Source organism: Lygodium microphyllum, chromosome 12 (genome assembly GCF_053477565.2).
Source record: "Lygodium microphyllum isolate KBCC chromosome 12, Lygodium_microphyllum_v1.1.10, whole genome shotgun sequence".
Lineage (NCBI taxonomy): Eukaryota > Viridiplantae > Streptophyta > Polypodiopsida > Schizaeales > Lygodiaceae > Lygodium > Lygodium microphyllum.
In genome coordinates, this window is record NC_141146.1 from 77,846,084 (window position 1) to 77,865,091 (window position 19,008).

Sequence of the window (19,008 nt, forward strand, 5' to 3'; positions counted from 1 at the left end):
GCAATTTTTGAGACAAATGTGCTTGTCCTGCATCACATTCTCTGAATCTGGGAAAAGTCCCAAATTTTATGGGTCCAGTTTCACTTAGATGAGCAAAATTTCAATAATTTTGGCGAGATCCCCAATTCCAATGCGCACAATGTCTACAATTTCTGACGCAGATGCCTCAATTTTGCATGAATAATACTCAGTCTGAAGAAGCTCCAAATTTCTGGGCCAAAATTGCACAAGTCTGGCCTTTTGTGCATGGCGCGCGAAACCCTGTCAGTGGGTGAAGCAAATATCAGAAAAAAAAAGGTGGATTTTTTTTTGGGAAAAAAAAGAATCTGATGGGTCAACGTCGTCAGCCGTGCGCTTTGACGCCCGTTGGACACGGCGCCTGTTCGTCTGTCCCTCGTGCCGTGTCAGTTGGATGCCCCCGTTGCTCGTTGTGCAGATGTCGCGATCGTCACCAGTTTGCTGTCACGCTCGTCAGCGCCTGCTGCAATTCGTCAGGTGTTGGTCGCTCCTGTCGGCCGTCACGTAGCTGAGCAGCCATCGTGCCCGCCATGCAGTCGTGTTCCCTGCAGACGTTGCATCCTCTGGTCCACGCCTGCCACGCTGTCGCCTGTCGTAGTCACGCGATTGACCTGTCGCTCCTCTTGCTGCAGTCGATTGTCACTGCCTGTTGCTCCTGTCGATTGCCTCTTGCTAGCTCTGATACTAGTATGTAGGGCAAGGTTAGGCACGAAGATAGAGGTAGACAAACCTTACGCTCAGTGAGGGAGACAGAGAAAGTGAGAGTGAACACGCTTTTCGGTACAATGACAAGAGTACCACTTTAGGTTTTAGATAGATATATGTATGAAAGCACAATGTGCTAAGGGTGTGTTCACATCCGTGCACATATAAAAGGCACGATGGCCCTTTATTCCCAACATGTTCTTCACAGGTTGCTCTTGTTGTATCTTCTTAGAGGGGCAACAAGGCAAGGGTAAACAAAACTCGAATCAAAATCTAAATCAAATTCAAAACAAGGCTCGTGAATCCCAAGAAACCACTCAATCTAATCTTAAACGCGGACAATAGAATGTACCTAAGAAGAATACCTATTATCAATATTGTCAAAAAGCTAGCTATTATGGCGACAAGTGTTGATTTAAGGCATAAGGTACACAACCAAAATCGAAGAATTAGACCCTTGCACCCCAATCAAGTAACCCCTAGTAGGGGAAGCGAGGTGGTTGCAACCCCTTGCAAGGGTAGTGGTGGGGTCAAACTCACATTGCCATAGGTCGGCCATCATATTTAGCAAACTACTCAACTCTAGAGGGTTCGTCTGACTGGTGTGCAAAGGCCCACATCATCTCCTTAGAGATATCGTCACAACTGAGCACCTCTGTTTGGCTTGTGGACGATGGAGCTACATCACATGACTCCCATAGTGGATATTTTCATTTCTTGAGCCCTTGCAGTTGGGATGAACTTGTTGTCCGTTCAACAGCTTTGCTAGTTGGGGTGAGCAATTTTTTTTACTGCAACCACAGTCAGGGTCTTAGACTCTCGGAGACTAGTTTAGTGATTGCTTGTGGCAAGGCACAACTTAATGTCCTTTACCACATGATACATTTTCTTACTGAGCCCACTATAGATGATTTGGAATTCCATTGATTCTAGGCCTTGGTGACCACATAGGAGCCCATGGACTCTAAGCATGTTTGGCACTTTTGCTGAACACATCTTTGTTGTGAGTCTCTTAATGAGCTGTCGCGTCAAGGGATGGTTTGTAAAGCATGTCAGCTATCTCGCGAGGTTTCTAAAGCTATCTTGTGAGGTTTGTAAAAGCGTGTCTGCTAGGTAAGTAGTATCGTACACCCTTTTCTCAGCAATCTATCACTCATGTAGTAGAGCTTCTTGAGCACCTTTGGGTTGAGGTTGATATCACTTTTGTGTACATCCTTACTGATTGTAGCGGTTCCTAAAAGACTTCATACAAGGCATTTTTTGGCTCTCGGCATGTTATTTCTCACTTGAGAGTTTTTGGTAGTCATGCTTATACACACACTCCTTATGACAAGATAGAAAAGCTCACTCCTTGAGTAAATCTCTTGATCTTTGTGGACTATTCTTTCGAAGTGAAAGCCTACTGTTTGTTCGATCCTGGTACGGACAAGATGATCATTTAGAGGGATGTCACCTTTCACAAGAGGAACGTCGTGCAGTCTTTTGCACTGGAATCAATGTCCTCCCCTCCATTCATATCATTTGAGAGCGGTGCCTATTGAGACGAGTCTACAACCCGCTCCTCACCTTTTTGCATATCTTCAGCTCCTAGGCCTTCTCCGCGAGACCCATTACTTCTTTGGAATCAACAGACCGTGCGAGATTGGGGGATCCTTCCATGGGATTCCACTCGGGAGAGCCTTTGAAGGTTTGCTCGGCTCACTCCTCAGGCTTCATAGCTATTTACAGATGAGTTTAAGGACATGCCACATCAAATTGGACTAAGTGGTATTCTTTACCTATTGAAATGAGTCTTGTCATTAAAAGCATGCATAGCGGATGAGTAGCTAGAACCATGAGGTGTCTGTGAAGATGGATAGGCGGGCTAAAATGTAGGATAAGCTGTTGTTGGTGGTGGTGGATAAAAAGAAGGAAGGGATAATGGTGGATAGGCAACAATAGGCTGTTGATGTCCAATGAGTGTGGATTGCTACGGAGGTACTGAAATCGAATAGGTCCATACAGTACCGTAGGTTGAGGTGGAGGCATAGAGGGGTAGATAAGATTATATTTTATTACGACAGAATGATCGGATGGTCCACTAGGTAATGGCATAGAGGCAAACTGTGGTACCAAAACGATCCACACTCCCGTATGATTGGGATGCACTCCTAGAGGGATAACTCGAAAGTGTGTGTCGGAGGTTAAGCCTCTGTCACAGGTTAACCACATGGAAGAGAGAGAGATTGGTTGCAAATGGAAGTAGGATCATGATGGCGACAACTCCTATTGATGTGGTGATTGGATGTAGATGATGGCGACTAGCCCTGGCAGCAGCAAATGCAAGTTCCTTGATGATGGTGACAACTCTAGGAGAAAGGCGATGGGCCTTGAGGCTGGAATCAAACGCTAGATGTTGGCGAATTGCGAGGAAAGACTTTGATTGTGATGTTCTCTGTAATTGGGGTGTGGGGAGTAGAGATATGGCTCCTGGATCTTGGATAAATGAGATTGGTGGGTTGCATGCCTATTTATAGAAAGTTTGGGACACCGAAATTAGAATTTTGCATGTGGGATAGAGTAACTCTTTAGGATTGTGTTTCTTTTTAAAATAAGAAGGTTTCTTCATTACTTACGCGTGTTTTGGGGCAATTTAAGTCAGGCTAATGCATTTTTAGCTGAACACTAGGGCTCTCTCGATACTTGTTGGTTAGGGCCAGTGTCCCTAGCAATACCATTGGTGAGAACGTCTGATCGGGATGAGAGCTTTTCTCCCTTGTTTTTCGGTTTGGTTGAATTAGGAAGGGAGATTCAGATGATTGGGATGAGAGCCTCTTTAGTGGGAACATCTAATCTGTGTAACAATGCTCTCTACCATTTCTTAGGTATGTGGGGGGAGATTGGACAACAGCGTTGGACCTCAAAAGATATCTCTCTTTCTTTGGTTGCTAGCTGATAGGAGTTTAATTACCATGGATTGGCTTGGTCTTGGCAAGCTTCTTGCCATGTACTTCAAATTAGGACATTTAGGGAAGCAATTTTGTTTCTATTTCAAAGAATGAGCTAAGGAAAAAAAAAAAAAAGAAACGTGGTGGAGTCAGTATGAGCCCAACCTGATGTGTATCAGATGTGACAAAAAATTGATTTTTAGCAAGGGGAAAATAGTTTGAGAACCAGAAATATCAATGACTGTTGGCCTGCACATCCAGCGATTCTTTTTCTTCTCAGGAAACTTTTTTTTAAAATTTCCCTTGTAATCTTTCTGAAAATGTGGGCCTGACAACTGGAATGTAGGTTATGGAGAATGGGAACAAACTAGAAAGGGCACAATGGTTTCCAGACATTGAACCATTGTTTAAGCTTCTTTCATTCGAAAATGTGCCACCATATCTGAAGGTAGATATCAGTCTTATTTTTAACAAGGCATTTTATTTGCTGTTGTCGTAGATGTACCTTACTGGAAATATATATTAAAAAATCTCTGCACATGAAGTTTACTCGTTGGACTTCAGGGAGCACTGAGGAATGCGATAGCTACCTTTGTTGGTGTGTCTCCAGTAATGAAGGATAAAATTTGGGCTTTACTCGAGCAGTATGATCTTCCAATGGTTGCTGGATCTGCAATCTCAGATTTTTCTATGCAAGAACACTCAGCTCAAGTGTGTTTTTTGGCATTCATTGCAACTTGTTGCTTTATAGGAAGTGCATGATTCTTGATCCTCTTATGAATGTATGATCTATTACAGATTTATGATATGGCATATGAGCTAAATGAAGTTGAAGCCAGACGTGAAGAATATCCTTCAACATTGTCTTATGTGAGGCTCATAAATGAGTTGATCTCATATGAAACAGAAGCCACTGACAAAGGTCTACGGTAAGTTTTATTAGTTTGCTATTCCATAATGCCATATTACGATCCTGTGTTTTCCGGGTTATCCATCATATATATATGGGTTTTGTTTTTGGGTTTACTTGACAATACAACTAAGTGTCAGCATGGGAAGTGCTCTGGATACCTCTTAAGTGCTATATGTGAGATGTCTGTATATCGAGCATTGGATACTGATAGAAAACGACGGATTTTCATTTCTCAATTTTTCAATTTGTGATAAGAGAAGGTTTCTCTGTTCATTCTGTTGGGCATTCGTGCGAAGCATGTGAAACCAGTTATTCTTTTGGATTCAGGTTCCTTGGAATATTCCGTTTCATACGTGATCACATCTTTTCATCATTTTCTCAAAGAGCTTATTCAGATCAGGTGGAAAAGTGGCAGCTTGTTGTGGCATGCCTAAAACATTTCCAAATGTGGGTAAAATGCTTTCTGACACAGTCATCTCTTATCTTATATACTGAATTTTATGCTACCTTGCTAACAATCATTATGATCCCGTTATGATTATTAGGATGCTGTGTTTATTTAACCCTTCAGAGGAGGATATGCGGAGTCATTCAAGTCTAAATTTGGAGCAGCAATTACCTGTTACATCTCGAGGCCCTTTACTAGCTGGACAAGCCGTTGAACTTCCAACCATTGATATCATGAAGGTTAAGGCCATGGCAATCTTTCTGCTGGTTTTCTTGTTTTTTAACTGCTATATATGTGATGTGAATAATATCTAGTCTTGCATACATACAAAATCCTATCTGCATTAAGATTATGCAGTGATGTACTGTATCTCTTGCTATGTGCCTAAAAAAGGGATTCTTGAGACTAAATGTGTGCAACCATGCTGTGATACCATGCAAACATGCACAATCATTCTTGGAGTTTGCATTGCTGGCGCAACTTGTGATAACTTGAAACATCTGATATGCTGTCAAGGAGTTTGGAAAATGTACATTGAGTGCTTTATGGGCATGGTTGTTGAATACAAAAAAAGTATGATATGGTATAGTACGATAGAACACGGTACTAATTTATACCTTATGATTTTTAGGGTATGGTACAATAAAAATATGTTGTTCTCGAATCTCTCCCAAAAACTATGTTATTTTATTTTTTTAAACAAATCACATGAGGGAATCATATTAGTATAGGAAGCATTTAACTCATCCCAAAGTAGAGATTGAATTGGAAAAGTATCCATTAAGTTGGTACCTCTTGGTACTAATAAACATGGTATGGTACTTACAGTATAGTACGAATCTTTTCGTACATGGTACTAGTACCACTATGTTTAGGGGCATTTCAAAGCTTATATTAGCCCACTGCTTACAGGATTGTATGAGGAAGCAAGCCAGGCAGAGGAAAAGGGGATAGCAATTTTCTCTCTCTAGGAGCTAGCCTTTCAGTGGATTGCATTGACTGGTATGGAAAGGTACTGCCAGACGAGTGTCACATGTACTGGGCCCTCGCAGTGGGCCCTGGGGGCTTCTAAGATCCAGGCAGGAGTCAGTGTCAACATGTCAGAGCAGTGGGTCCACGCGGTATATGATCAGGGCATTACCGTACTGTGTCATGCTCCCTGGGTAACATTGGGGGTGGATGATACTCTTCTTTTATTCATTTGTAGTTATGCACCCAGGAAACAGGGCGGAAGGAGAGATTACAGGATCTCCCTTGTACATAACCTTGCACAGGCACAAAATCAGATTGTTGGGTCAACATAATGGAAGTCTTGAAGGTCAGGAGATTGAGAACCATAGACTCCATTAGAGGGGGAGATAGGCAGCTTCAGAGAAGTTCATGATAGATTCTCTTGTTCGATTTGTTCGTAGTTATGCATCCAAACATGGTGGAGGCCTTAAAGGTCAGGAAATGTAGATATTATCGATTCCATGAGAGGGGGGAGATAGGCAGCTTGGGAAGAGTTCAGATTTTATGGCGGAGTTCAAGATTCCTAGATTGCCTCTGAATTTTTTAATTCTGATAGTTCTCTAGGAGAGAGCGGCTAGGGAAGGCTAGCATTAGAAAGATAATTAACTTAAATATTGTTAATTAAATGTAATTAATGAAATTAATTTGGCAGAGAAAAACTGAATTCTGACAGCCTTGCTTTGAGGACATTGCAATGGCAGTGAGGGATAAAGGCACAGGATATAATCAGGTCAAGGGTGTAGTCACTCCAGGACGTTGTAGGACTTGATTTAGGCTCTGGGATGAGTTTCTGCCAATGTGCTGCATGAAACTTCCATTAAATGGCAAGTTTGAATCTTGCAATGTAAGCTTGACAAAATTTGGTCCAGTGAGCAGCTCATTTTTGCCAAGCAGCGCCAACGGATCAGCCCGTGGGTTTTTCAGCTTGGGAAAATATTTGGATTGGGCTTGCTGTTATTCAAATTCATCTCTCTCTTTTTAGCTCTCAGAAGTTGGCTTCCGCAGAAACTGCAGCATTTTGGACAGGGATTTTCATTTTCAACTATGGAGAATACTTGAACAGCAGCCATGTCAGGGCTGGACAGCATTATGGCAAGTAGGTGAAGCTTGTGTGAAATAGAAGGTAAATAGGAATGCATGTTGACCAGCTCATATATGCTGCTTACACCTTCCCACTGCCAGGACTGATTGATCAGAAGAGTGTACTGTTGGTTTCTCTCTCTTCTCAGCCTCTCTTCATTGGGCGCACTACTAGACAACTTTGCTGTGAAGAATGTGTGAATTACATAGTTCAGACACATAAAAAGCTTTAGAATGTCAAGGAGATGCAAAGCAGGACCTAAATGATTATTTTTGACAGGATTGGGGCATTTGCCCCTTCATTTAGGACTGAAAAGTTCTGCTGAATTCTGGTTGTGGTATCCGGGTTTGCCAGCTGGTAATCAAAATTGATCCTTTTTTCTGGAGGAAAATGTGTGGCTAGTTATATTGCTCAAAGAAAAATAGAATGATGTACAAATGCTCAAGATTCTAGTTGGAGTTAGATGCAAATCAAATCACATGTATACAGGGTCTCTTAGTATGGGTTGGGGGGTGTGGGTGAAAGAGTCCATGGTGGAGGAGTGTAACACCATGGTGGTTTACTATCTTGAATGGTGAAAAGCAGGTTGTGGTAACCCTAAGTATGAAGGAACTAATGAAACTTGAGGTCTTCATCCGAATGTACGTAGCTTTCGAAGGCGTTGCTATGCTGCCCTGGCACACAGAGCGCTGCTGAGCGGTGCTGCAGCTGCCCTCCCCGTCCTCTCTCTGCTTCCTAAGCAATGCGGGGGAGTTCTCTGCCATAGCCTCCACTCTCTCCCATTTATCTCTTTATCCTCCACCATTTTTCCTGGCCGAGAGCAATCGTCCTTCTCCTGTGGAGGCAAACATCTGCAACATTGTCCTGCTGATTGGAGCTTTCAGGATTGCATCGTGGATTTTGCAGGTGACCTCCTTTGACTCTCCTCCTTCGCCAGGGTGACCATTGCAGAGTACAGAGGCGAATCCACTGCAGCTTGCACGTCCTGGCGCCATTCTCCAGGCCCTGCCCTGATTCCTCATTCCAGTGCCGGGTGCACCCGGGGGACTGCACTTGCCGTGGTTGTCCTGGCTCTGGCCTGCTTCCGTGGCATCGGTCTCCTGGAACCCCATTCCAGTGCCAGAATTGCACCCTGGGCCCACACCTACCAAGGTCGGCCTCCCAAAACTCTGTGCAGATCCATTGCATTGCGCTCCGAGCACTGGCTTTGTCCCAGCTCTTCGCCTTTCAAATAGAGCTGACACGAATCACCCAATTGGCCACAACACTAATGGAGATTTTGCCCTGATCCAGTGCACTACCACCGTAAATGAGAGGCTTTTATGATCCGGGCGGTCATACTCTTATCTTGTAGAGCCTCAGGCTGATGGATTGACGAATGCTGTATCCAGCAGGGTGAACTCCAGGATTTGCAAGAATTGGGATTCAAGGAATGAGTTGGCTGTATCATCTTATGCAGGTTTGTATGGCATCATCCAGAAAGATGGCAAAGTAGACCTCCAACCACTAAACAGGGATGATGAATGTGAATCAGCCACAACCATAATCCTCTTGCAGTGTGCCACAGAATCATGGAGAGGGAGCGCTTGTTCGTTTCCACTGTGCCTACAGGCCTGCTGTGTGTAGCAGTGGGCAGCATCTGGGCCAAACAGACAGAAAGAGTGAGAGCGTGGGAACTGCAACCCTGATCTGCAGCCCCTGCAGAGCATGCCTGTCTGCTGTGTCCTGGAAAACCCTGCAGGGCATAGGAAGAGACAGTTGCCCCTTGACCATGGACCTGTTGTGGCGGTCCTGCCCTCTGCCTCACGCACGAAAGACCTCCCCAGTCGACCTGCTCCAGTGCCTCCATCCTATGCTGCACGTTCATACCACTAGGATTTGTTGCTCCCTCCATCTGCAGCAATATTCCCCTCAGTATCACAGCAACTAGATTGGTAGCCCCCAACAGTGATGCGCAATGGAAACCTTTGGTCAAATGCCAGAGCATTCTGCGAGTGCCTCCTAGTGAAGCACCTTGCGCGTCGCCCTCTTTGAGGAACAGCTCCTTTCCATCCATGCCATAGAACTAGAACTGAAAGAAACATGAATTTATGGAAAGGTGGTAGGACACTCTCCATCCAAGGCCCAACTTCGGGATTGACTTCACTCAAGGCTATGCATTGGCACAACGCAGATTGTGGAGGTAGTTCTCATGGGTTAGGGGATCTTCATGGTTCGACTCACCTCCATGGATGCAACCTGCAAGGTAGTGGATAACTCATCTTATGCCTCTAGGAAGTGGGTTATTTACATGGTTCCTTGGTATAGTGGCTTGACAGTGCAGAAGTTTGCACTCCACAACAAGTTTCCTAGACACCCGGTCACCCTTCTATTCTCAGGATTGGCGGCAGAGTATCGTCAATTAGTGGAGGACTTTAGATGGCTTTTGGGCACAATTCTTGCTCCCTCCTTCGCGGATGCAATTTCAGAGCCAATGCAGCTTAACCAGCAGAACCATAGGTGGGTGTTGATGGTTTCACACGGGTCTAGCGACGACAGAGAGGGAGACGGAAAGGGGGTGGCAGAAATGCTCGGGAGAGGATGGCCTTTCTAAGGCCTTTTCACTACCTACTGGAAGGTGGTGAAGGACCCCCCTACTACTAACCTTTCAGAAGATTTCTGGCTTAGGACTGATGCTAGGGAGTTTATCGGTAAGTCTTGTTAGTCTTCTTCTCAAAGGGGGGGATCAGTTGGAGCTATCCCAGTGGAGACCAATCGCCTTGTTGTCAGTGGCCTATAAGGCCCTGGTGAAGATGATTTGGTGTGGATTCCGCCTTGTGCTTCCAGACATCATTCATGACACCCAGACATGTTTTGTTCAGGATAGGAGCATCCTAGATAGTGCTTTTACTTTTTTTGAGATGATGAAGTGGGCTCAGCACAATGGTCAAGGATTGGCAGTACTCTTGGACTTCGAGAAGCTCTATGACAGGGTTGATTGGGACTTCTTAGAAGGTAACATGGCGACGTTGGGTTTCCCTCAGGCATGGATTTGGGGGGTTCAAAACTTTATGGATCGGCTACTAGCAAGGTTCTCATTGGTGGCAGCAGGGGGAGGAGTTTCGGCTAGAGAGATTTGTCTGGCAAGGCTGTCCTCTTACCCCATATCTGTTCCTACTCTTTGTGGAGGCGATGTCCTATTTTCTCCACTCACGAGTGAGCGGACTACGTGGCTTGCAACTTCCGGTGAAGGAGGAGATTGAGCTGTTGGACTCAAAGTATGTAGATGATACCACTCTTTTTGTAGAGGATGATGAGCTGATGATGGAGAGAGTGAGACTAGCTTTGGAGGTATTTTTCACGGCACCTAGAGGGAAAAGGAACTGGCGAAAGTTCGTTGGTTATCTTACAGATCCGGACTTCAGCACGGAGTGGGGTGTCTACATGGGGTTTAGATGGGTGTGCACGGGACAAACCTTCCGATATCTAGGGTTCCAGGTGGGGCTCGACATCGCTCTTGCCCAGTAGTTTCTTCGAGTTCTCGACTCTATTAGGCAGAAGCCGACCTACTGGCACACTGCTCGTCTTTCTCTAGTGGGCCGAGCCTTGGTGGTCAATGAGGTTCTCCTAGCGACAACTTGGTACAACGCCTCTTGTTGGTGTTTCTCCTCGTCTTTTGTGGTTTAGCTTCGCCGCCTAGTGCGGAATTTTATCTAGGCTGGCTCAAACCATTCGAGGGACTCCCAGGCCATGGTGGCTTGTGTAGCCATCATTCGGCATTGGTTTTAGGGAGGGCTTGGGATCATTGACCCAGAGTTCAAGAGCTTGGTTCTTTTGGGCAAGCTAGTGGTCCGTGGTCTCACACTAGGCGTAGACAAACCTCGAAGGTTCTTTTGTAGGTGGGTCTCCAAGAGTGCAGACCGACGCTTGGTGGGGGTTGGAGGCCATCCTTGAGATGGATCTTCACAACTGCCTAGATCACCCCACCCAGATCTTCCTTCCTTCGTGGTTTACTTCGAGTATGGCAGGGCCTTCACAAGGCCCTAGTTTAGAGGCCCCCAAGATACTAGGAGGAGATAGACCGCTGCTCGGTGCTCTGGAATCCCCAGGTCAGATTCGGATGGGAAACGGATAGGTGAGCGATCCCACATCCAATGGGCTGGCTGGGAGGTTGACCTTGCTCGTACTATTAGGATGTGGAGGGAGGTGTACGAATGGCGGATTAGGAGGTGTTGCAATGGGCATCAGGATGTCAGCGAGGAGCTAAGCTGAGGAGAACGGAGATTGATTCAGCGATTCTCAGGAGTGGCTAGATCCCCCAATCCGAGAGCCGGTGGAGCCTGCGGAGGTGTGGGTTGCTAGATTCTCACTAGCAAGTATCCCCTTACATGTGGCAGGTAGTGTGGGTGGTGCCCCCTACGCGACCTTCTTTACCGTGCAGGATGGGGGGCATTTGACTCTTGATGACAGAGGACATCAAGATGAGGAGATTGTTGTCCTTTCTTGGAGGAAGATTCGTGTGGTGGGACTCTAAGGGAAGACCTAGCGACTGGACCCTTATGTGCCTTGGGAGGAGTTTTGGGAGTGGTGCCTTTGGATATGGGAAAATAAGCCACTTGATGAGTTGGAGTGGGATCTTGGAGAGTGGCCATGGCTAGCCATTGTGGTCGCCAGGAAGCCTCTGAGGTTCCTTGAGTACACAACTAGGAATGGTAGACATGTACTGATGCAGGAAGATATGGATTGGGCTCCTTCGCGTAGCAGATACTGGGCGGAGCATAGCATCACGGATGCCTTCCGTCGGACGTTCTGGCGTCGCGTGTGGGACAGCTGGAGGCCGAGGAGAGTGTTGTAACTCCTTTGGCTTTTGGTACATGGGGGTCTGGCTGTTGGGAGTTGGTTGGCCCACATGCACCAGGATGGAAGTTAAGCACTGCTTAGAGCAACATTTGGGAACTCCATAGCATTACCTTTGGTCTTGTGAGACGGCACAACTCGTGTGGAGAGGAGTTTGCCGTATTCTCCGTTGTGTGGCACCCAGCCTTGGATATTTCTCGTAGGGGGCTTTTTATTGGCAGGCAGTCAGCCAGGGCCGTCACCTTTTGTATGAGGCAGAGATGCATGACACAATTTTTCTCATTAAGGTTGGGTCTTGTGCAATGGTTGGCTTGGAGGCTTTACCCAATCGCTAAGTTTTGGAGCCCATAGCAGAGCGGTCAGAGGTATGAGAGATCATAGGAAGTCTTACAAGATGGCACATTTAGAAGGCATGGTCTCAAGTGGTTTTTAGCGGGGAGTGCCTTTTAATATATGCGACTTTGACAGAGCTTTGGACCTCCATCATCCACTCCCTTCGTAGCCGGTGGGACCATGTGTAGGGTGAGTCTCGATGCTATCAGGAACTCCATCTTCACTTTTTGCGCTCTTGGGGCGGCCATGACCTATTCTTCATGATGCAGGTAGGTAGCCCGAGATGGCGATACACCACCCCTCCATGGCTTGTTGCCCCCATCCTCCCGACCTTGAGAGACTTGTATACATGATGGATTTGTGATTTGCATCAGCTCCAGCTAGTTTGTTGAGCATGTGCACTTCATTGTATTCAGCCTTCTGTGTAATATAATTAGCCACATTTTACTTGCAAAAAAAGTATGAAGGAACTATTGCCGAAGTTGCCAATGATGTTGAGAGTCCCTATGAAGTTGCTCCTAGTGGCCCTTTGAAGAAAGTGAATAATGGATGACTAGAGCTCCACCGAAGTGCCATACATTGAGGGGCTCTCAACATTGAAGACCAACTGGTAGTGGGTCTTCAAGATACGCCACCTTATGAGGTTGCCAATAATCTCCTTCACCCTAGCTCGCAATGCAATAGGTACTAATACTTGGTGGTTGGGCAGAGCCTTCAAGCCCACAATTGCAAATGAGCCAACCTTGGTGAGGATCTTGTCATGGACTCTGACTTGTTGAGTAGGTGACCTACCTAATTGATTGGCGGCTAGCAAAAAGCATTTGAGGTGACATACTCGAGTCTTGGCTCTCTAGACCACTTGGACAGACTCACATCATATATGATGATGGACAATGCTTGTAGTCTCCAAGCGTCGTTGTGCACAATGTTGGTAGACCCGGTGCTGTTGCATTTGAACCAACCTATTATAATTGCAAAAAATCCATATGCAATCAACCAAAATAGGAGGTAGACCCTTTGCGACAAGCTATCCCATTGGTGCCACTAGTAAGTATGCCTAAAAGGGTTTGTGATGTTAGAGATTTAGTCATGCCCTCAACTAGCATACAGTTGGTGTAGTCATTTCTCTTCGGTAGGGATACGCATTTTTCCTGTCAAATTTGGGCATTTTCTGCCACCCTCTTGCACAATTAAGGTGTCTAGTGGGGCCTCTAATTCTGCGTGCAGCTTGCATTGATGTGCCCATTGGTGAACACTAGGGTACCCTATTATGGCATGATTAGACAAACACTGGTGGGGACACATCACTCTTAGGTGATCATTGCATCAATCTCCAGCTAGTTAGCCCCTACTTCCCTTCGGTATCCCATTCCCTACGGAAGGACCCTTAGGTCTGTGTTTGCCATTTGGATGTATATTGAAAGCTTGATGGGATGGACTTCTTGACAACTTGGGGCTGCTACTTTAGAACCTCTGCCATACTTGTAGAGGAAAGATGATTTCGGAAGGGTAGTTAGTGTTATGGTGAAGACCTATATTAGAGATGATGTCCACTCTTCTCTGAAGCTTGGTTGACATTCTTGAAAGTTTTGATAAAGGAGGAGCTCTCAAGTGTGTTCGCTTGGTGTGATGCCTTGGATCACTAGCTCACATAGAAGGGCTTGACTTTGATATTCTAGACTACGAATTCCCAAGCCTTCTTGTGAGTGGTGTTTGATGAGGGTTTGCCAAGCTATCTTAGCATGAGAAACCTTGGACTTGTCTACACTTGATTATATGAAGTTTTAAACTAAGCGACATAACCAGCTGACACATGATACATAGAAGCTGTCACGAGAATGTGAAGTTTTAGCTTTATGCTCTTTAGATTGTGATACTTAACTTGTGCACACGCAAGATTAAGTTAGATGGGTATGTGCAAGATTAAGCTAGATGTGCATATGTGAGATTAAGTTTGATGTGAGATGGATATATGAGATTAAGTTTGATGTGCACATGCGAAATAAAGTTAGATGTATGTGACAATGAGAGCTTATCCTAGCTTTGGTAGTGGATAGTCGGCAACATTGATGATAGAAGTTGTTATGGACAAGGGTACGAGTGGGATACTTATGACAAATCTTGGTCAAGGATAATAAATTAAAATGCATCATGGCATGTACGACAACATTGGTGTGCAGATGGGAATGCAAAGTAGCTTATTTGCCAACATGGCAGCCCCTAGTGGGCTCTTTGACATGCAAAGTAGATGGGTTGGTCAGATAAACTATGTTATGAGTGTGGCTAATATGTAAATATAGCTATGTTACCTTTTGGGGCATCATTATTGTAGCTACTTGTGTGTGAATTTGATGACTAAGGGCAAGGTCAAGGTTTACAAGGACGGAGGGATAACAAGGTAGTTTGAAACATTGATGGTGCATAAGATAGATTGGAAGCATTTTTCTCCAACAGTTTGATACAACTTATTTTGGGGCAACTTTATTGAAGCATGAACATTGCGCAAGGCAACCATTTTTTTGAAGGGCAATGCATTATAATAGTGAACAATATCACTATTATAGGGTCAAGCATAGGCCACTTGGATGCCATTTAAACAAGGTCTCGTCTACTTGGTTGATGAATTTCTACAAAGTAGAAGTCACGACACAAGCCTAGAGTTTGTGAGTGGAGGGTTTGAGATTGGCTACTAAATAGGCGCAACCAACGATGGGAAGATGGCTTGAAGAATAGGAGTGGAGGAGAGTGTGTGAATAAATATGAGGAAGCTAGTAATGAGAGGAGGTAGCAATGCCCCTAGTATATAGGGCAAGTGGAGATATACTGTTGGAGGCTAGTCTGAGACAATGTTTCTCAAAGTTGTGCTTGGCTAGTAGTACTTGAGACTTGAGATGTTATTGATATAATACTCTTTCATCCAAGGAAAATGTAAGCGCTCGGAAGAATGTGAGAATGACAATACTTTGAACTTAGCCAACTCTATCAATTATCACCATGAAAATGAATGAGAGAGAGAGAGAGAGAGAGAGAGAGAGAGAGAGAGAGAGAGAGTGTGTGTGTGTGTGTGTGTGTGTGTGTGAAGAGAATCAGCACCACATTGAGAGGGGGACCGGCCTCTTTCCCTTTACATGAATTGATTGAAACAAAAGCACATGCATCGAGTGTCGGAGCCATATACAAAAGAGTTGATTTGTTGTAATTCTAAAAATTAAGGCTTTGAATCCCTAATTTTTGCGAAGTTCGAGTAGCAAGTTGATTTTATTCTTTAGTGCTTTGATTAGATTAAGTTAAGTAGAAAGTGCTTCTTGGATGAGACATAGATAAGAGAGTACAAAGCATGTGGTTGAGATTTTAGCATGAGGCCTTATTCCAAATGAAGAGAGAGACTTTCAATATATAGGTGTGGGGCTTGGGTGTTCAAAAGTGAAAAGTAAAGACTACAAATAATAAGTGTTTATTGAAAATTACAAGTGTAAGGACACTTGTGTCTTCAAAATGACACATGCTCTATTCTAAATGCCACATGTCACTTTTTTAGAAAAAGAAGGTTCCAAATGTTCTACTCTAAAAATATCTCAAATGGTTAAGAATTTGAGATAGCTACTAAAGACTAAATTGTTCCTTGCAAAATTCCAGAGCCTTTGACACAAATAAAATTTCCATTTGAGTACTTTCAAAAATAGAAACCTTCTAAATTTTACTACTTTAAATTTAGCTTTTAGAAAGCTTCATTATATAGGTTTACTGGTTGATGGTCTATTTCTTTGATAATGAGCATTTGGTTTCACTTTTTGAAACCACTCATCATATGGGAGTGTAAAAGTCTTATTCATCTAAGCTTTTTGGTTAATTTAACCACTTGACTAAGCTTTTAGTTTCTCTTGGGTATCTTGTCAATGACGATCCAAGTATAGTTATAGGGTGCTCTAGCCATTGACAACCCTTGATTAGAAAGACGAACATTTAATCATATTTTGAAATACTTAAATAATATAAATCACCTTTCAAAGTACATGAGTATCAAATTAATTTGGAATTATTGAGTCAATATATCATTGTAACAATTGCTATACAAAAGGTTTGTTACAGAAGAAAGCTTAGCAAATAAAATCATGAAACAATCCAAAATATACAATGTTAGAGAATCTAAAATACGTATAAAGAATTAAAAAATAAAATCCCTCCGTGTATTCGTTGTAAATTTCTGATATATCATTTTCCACACGACTTCTAACTTGTTGCAAAGCACTAGATAACATATAATTCTTCTCCATTCTTTTGTGCGTTTTAAAGAAAAAAAATCAAATGAGATTTGAAATATTTCTCTCAACCGAAATAAAACAATTCCAAAAACAAGCTCACTTTCTATCATCAATATAGAAATTAAAGGTCTCCATATGAATGCTTTTCATCATGACAAGACGCTTCTGTAAATTTAGAAGACTCCAACAGTAACTGTCTATGATTGACTTGATCATTCCACCTAGCATATGAATTTGAATATCGAAGGCTCGTCCCATGTCTTCAATGGATTCCAGGGGATTTCATTTGCTTGCATCCTCAATGTTATTCCATGGCATTTTTTGAAATAGTTCTTGCTATTGGCAATTAGTAGAATGAGGGTGTGGGCCAGGAAAAGGCAGTCATGTTGGCAAAATCTGAGAGTCTTTATACTGAAACTAAACTGAAAATGATTTATAATCTTGATATGCTGCCTTTTTCATTCAATGCAATTGAAACGTAATATAATGACTAATGACTCAAGGTGTTAACTCTTTATTGGTTTGATGCTTTCAGCTCAGGAAGTGTTAATTGTGAGATAGAATTTAGTGAAACATATGTTAATCGCCTCATAATCTAAGATGATGATTTGAGTGTCTAGATAAGTGAGATTGTATGTTGTGGCTTCATGAATTGCTTTCTTTCCTGAATGGAAAGACAATCTTTAGAAATTTAATGTCATTGCCAAGGAGTTTAGTGAACTGTATGTTGATTGCCTCACGACCTCAGATATTGATTGGAATGTTAATAAGTCAGATTATGTGTTATGGCTGCGTGATTGCAGGATTTCATGAGTGGAAAGACAATCTTTAGAAATTTGATGAGCATTTTGATGCTAGGGGTAAACACCATCTTAGAAGAACGTTTCAATCAGTCTCATGGAATCTACCTTGAAGAGGCTGTGCACATTTGTTTTGAAGTTCTACTTCTTGCATTAAACAAAGACATGACATATGCTGACACGTGGCGTCCACTGTATCAGGCAAGTTGACTCTCTTCTGAGTTCTCCTTATTGCTATGTTTCTGTTACAGAATCTTCTTTATTGAGAGCTCAAGGGAAGGTTACGTTTCCAACCCCTCGTTTTTTTTTTCTCCTTTGGGTCAGCCTGTGGATGTAGTACTTGGTCATCACAACCATCAATTAGTCGCATTGCTTGAGTATGTTCGTTATGATGCATTGCCAGCTATACAGCGTTGCTCCATCCAGATTATGATGGTGCTAAGGTGAGTATTGCTATTCATACGCACTTATTGGGTGTTAGAAGCCGTGAGGATAGGACATACCTGCCCTTTGATCTTTGTTTTTTATCTCAATGATGAAATCAGCAATCTTAAATTAACTTACAATGGGTCATTCATAAAGTTGAAAACTCCAAGTTTGACCTGAGAAAACCTGTCAACACTACATTTTTTTACAATGAAAGGCCTCTTTTAATACTGTCTGTAGTTGCCTTACCAGTGGTAATTGTTCAGATTCATCGTAAGGTGCTTGGATCTAAATGTTGTTAGAGTGCAAAGTTCATGTGGTTTACAGGTAATGGTCCTTGAGGATATCTTTTTCGAATGCATGGGATCTGGTTAGCATGATTAAATGTAGTAGTGGCTTTTTGTTCTAAAATCTGGATCTCAGGATGAGCTTTGGTGATATCTGACTTCACTCTAGGTCAAGTTCCTCACTAGATTATATCAACAATCTTTTGATGATGGATTCACCAGTAGGCCAAGATATTTGAATGTCCATATACATCATTTGGGATGTGGTGTGTCTTAGAGTAGAAGTAGGACCTCCTCACAACAGCTTTGAGTTGAGAGAGGTAGATACTTGAATGGTGTGGAGGATAGGATAGCCAGAGGTGCAAGTTAGAGGTGGAGACAGAGGAGCATTAGATTTGTATTTGTCCTGCCACTATGAGGTAGAACGACACTATCACTTATTGAGGCCTTTTCCATGAGGGCTTTGGCCCTCTTCATTGTATTATGGCCTTCCCTGATTAGAGATGCTTGTGGGACTCTATCTTCAAGAGCTTCAAGCATTGTGATTCACATTCTTGACCTCGGGCAGCAGCTGCGAGTATATGTGGCAATAGACAACAACCACTCAGAAGTTTCTTCTCCGGGCTACTAGCATTGATAGGGGCTTCACCACTTGCTTGATTAAGTAGAGGACCACATAGGATGATTGTTGACAGAACCACATAGCTATGATAGAGCTAGGAGGCTTCGCTTCTCTGGTGCTAGGTGTTGCATATGAGATTATTTGAGGATACGGGCCATCATATCACATCATGATTGGATATTCTTGGAGAGCTTCACTTGGGGAGATGCCATCATGGATGGACTGAGATCCCTTCATAGTGGCTTAGACAATGGGAGGGCCATGAGCTTTTGTACACATGTATGAGTCTACTTTTCTTTCATTTGTCTATTTTATCCATAAAGAGAAAGACCATGTATT

At 43.5% G+C, this 19,008-nt stretch overlaps 1 protein-coding gene across 2 annotated transcripts in view; it reads left to right on the top strand.

The window, feature by feature from the left end:
- The window catches only part of EMB3142 (nuclear pore complex protein (DUF3414)), a 186,710-nt gene that overhangs the window by 113,121 nt on the left and 54,581 nt on the right, over positions 1 to 19,008 (top strand). For both annotated transcript variants that reach the window (XR_015692667.1, XM_087689635.1), the window contains exons 14-20: positions 3,997 to 4,098; positions 4,215 to 4,361; positions 4,449 to 4,579; positions 4,891 to 5,010; positions 5,109 to 5,250; positions 17,338 to 17,535; positions 17,659 to 17,777. Coding sequence is in view for 1 of the 2 variants with exons in the window: in XM_087689635.1 (XP_087545761.1) it covers positions 3,997 to 4,098; positions 4,215 to 4,361; positions 4,449 to 4,579; positions 4,891 to 5,010; positions 5,109 to 5,250; positions 17,338 to 17,535; positions 17,659 to 17,777 (959 nt within the window). In the remaining variant the exon portion in view is untranslated. The remainder of the gene's footprint in view (positions 1 to 3,996; positions 4,099 to 4,214; positions 4,362 to 4,448; positions 4,580 to 4,890; positions 5,011 to 5,108; positions 5,251 to 17,337; positions 17,536 to 17,658; positions 17,778 to 19,008) is intronic.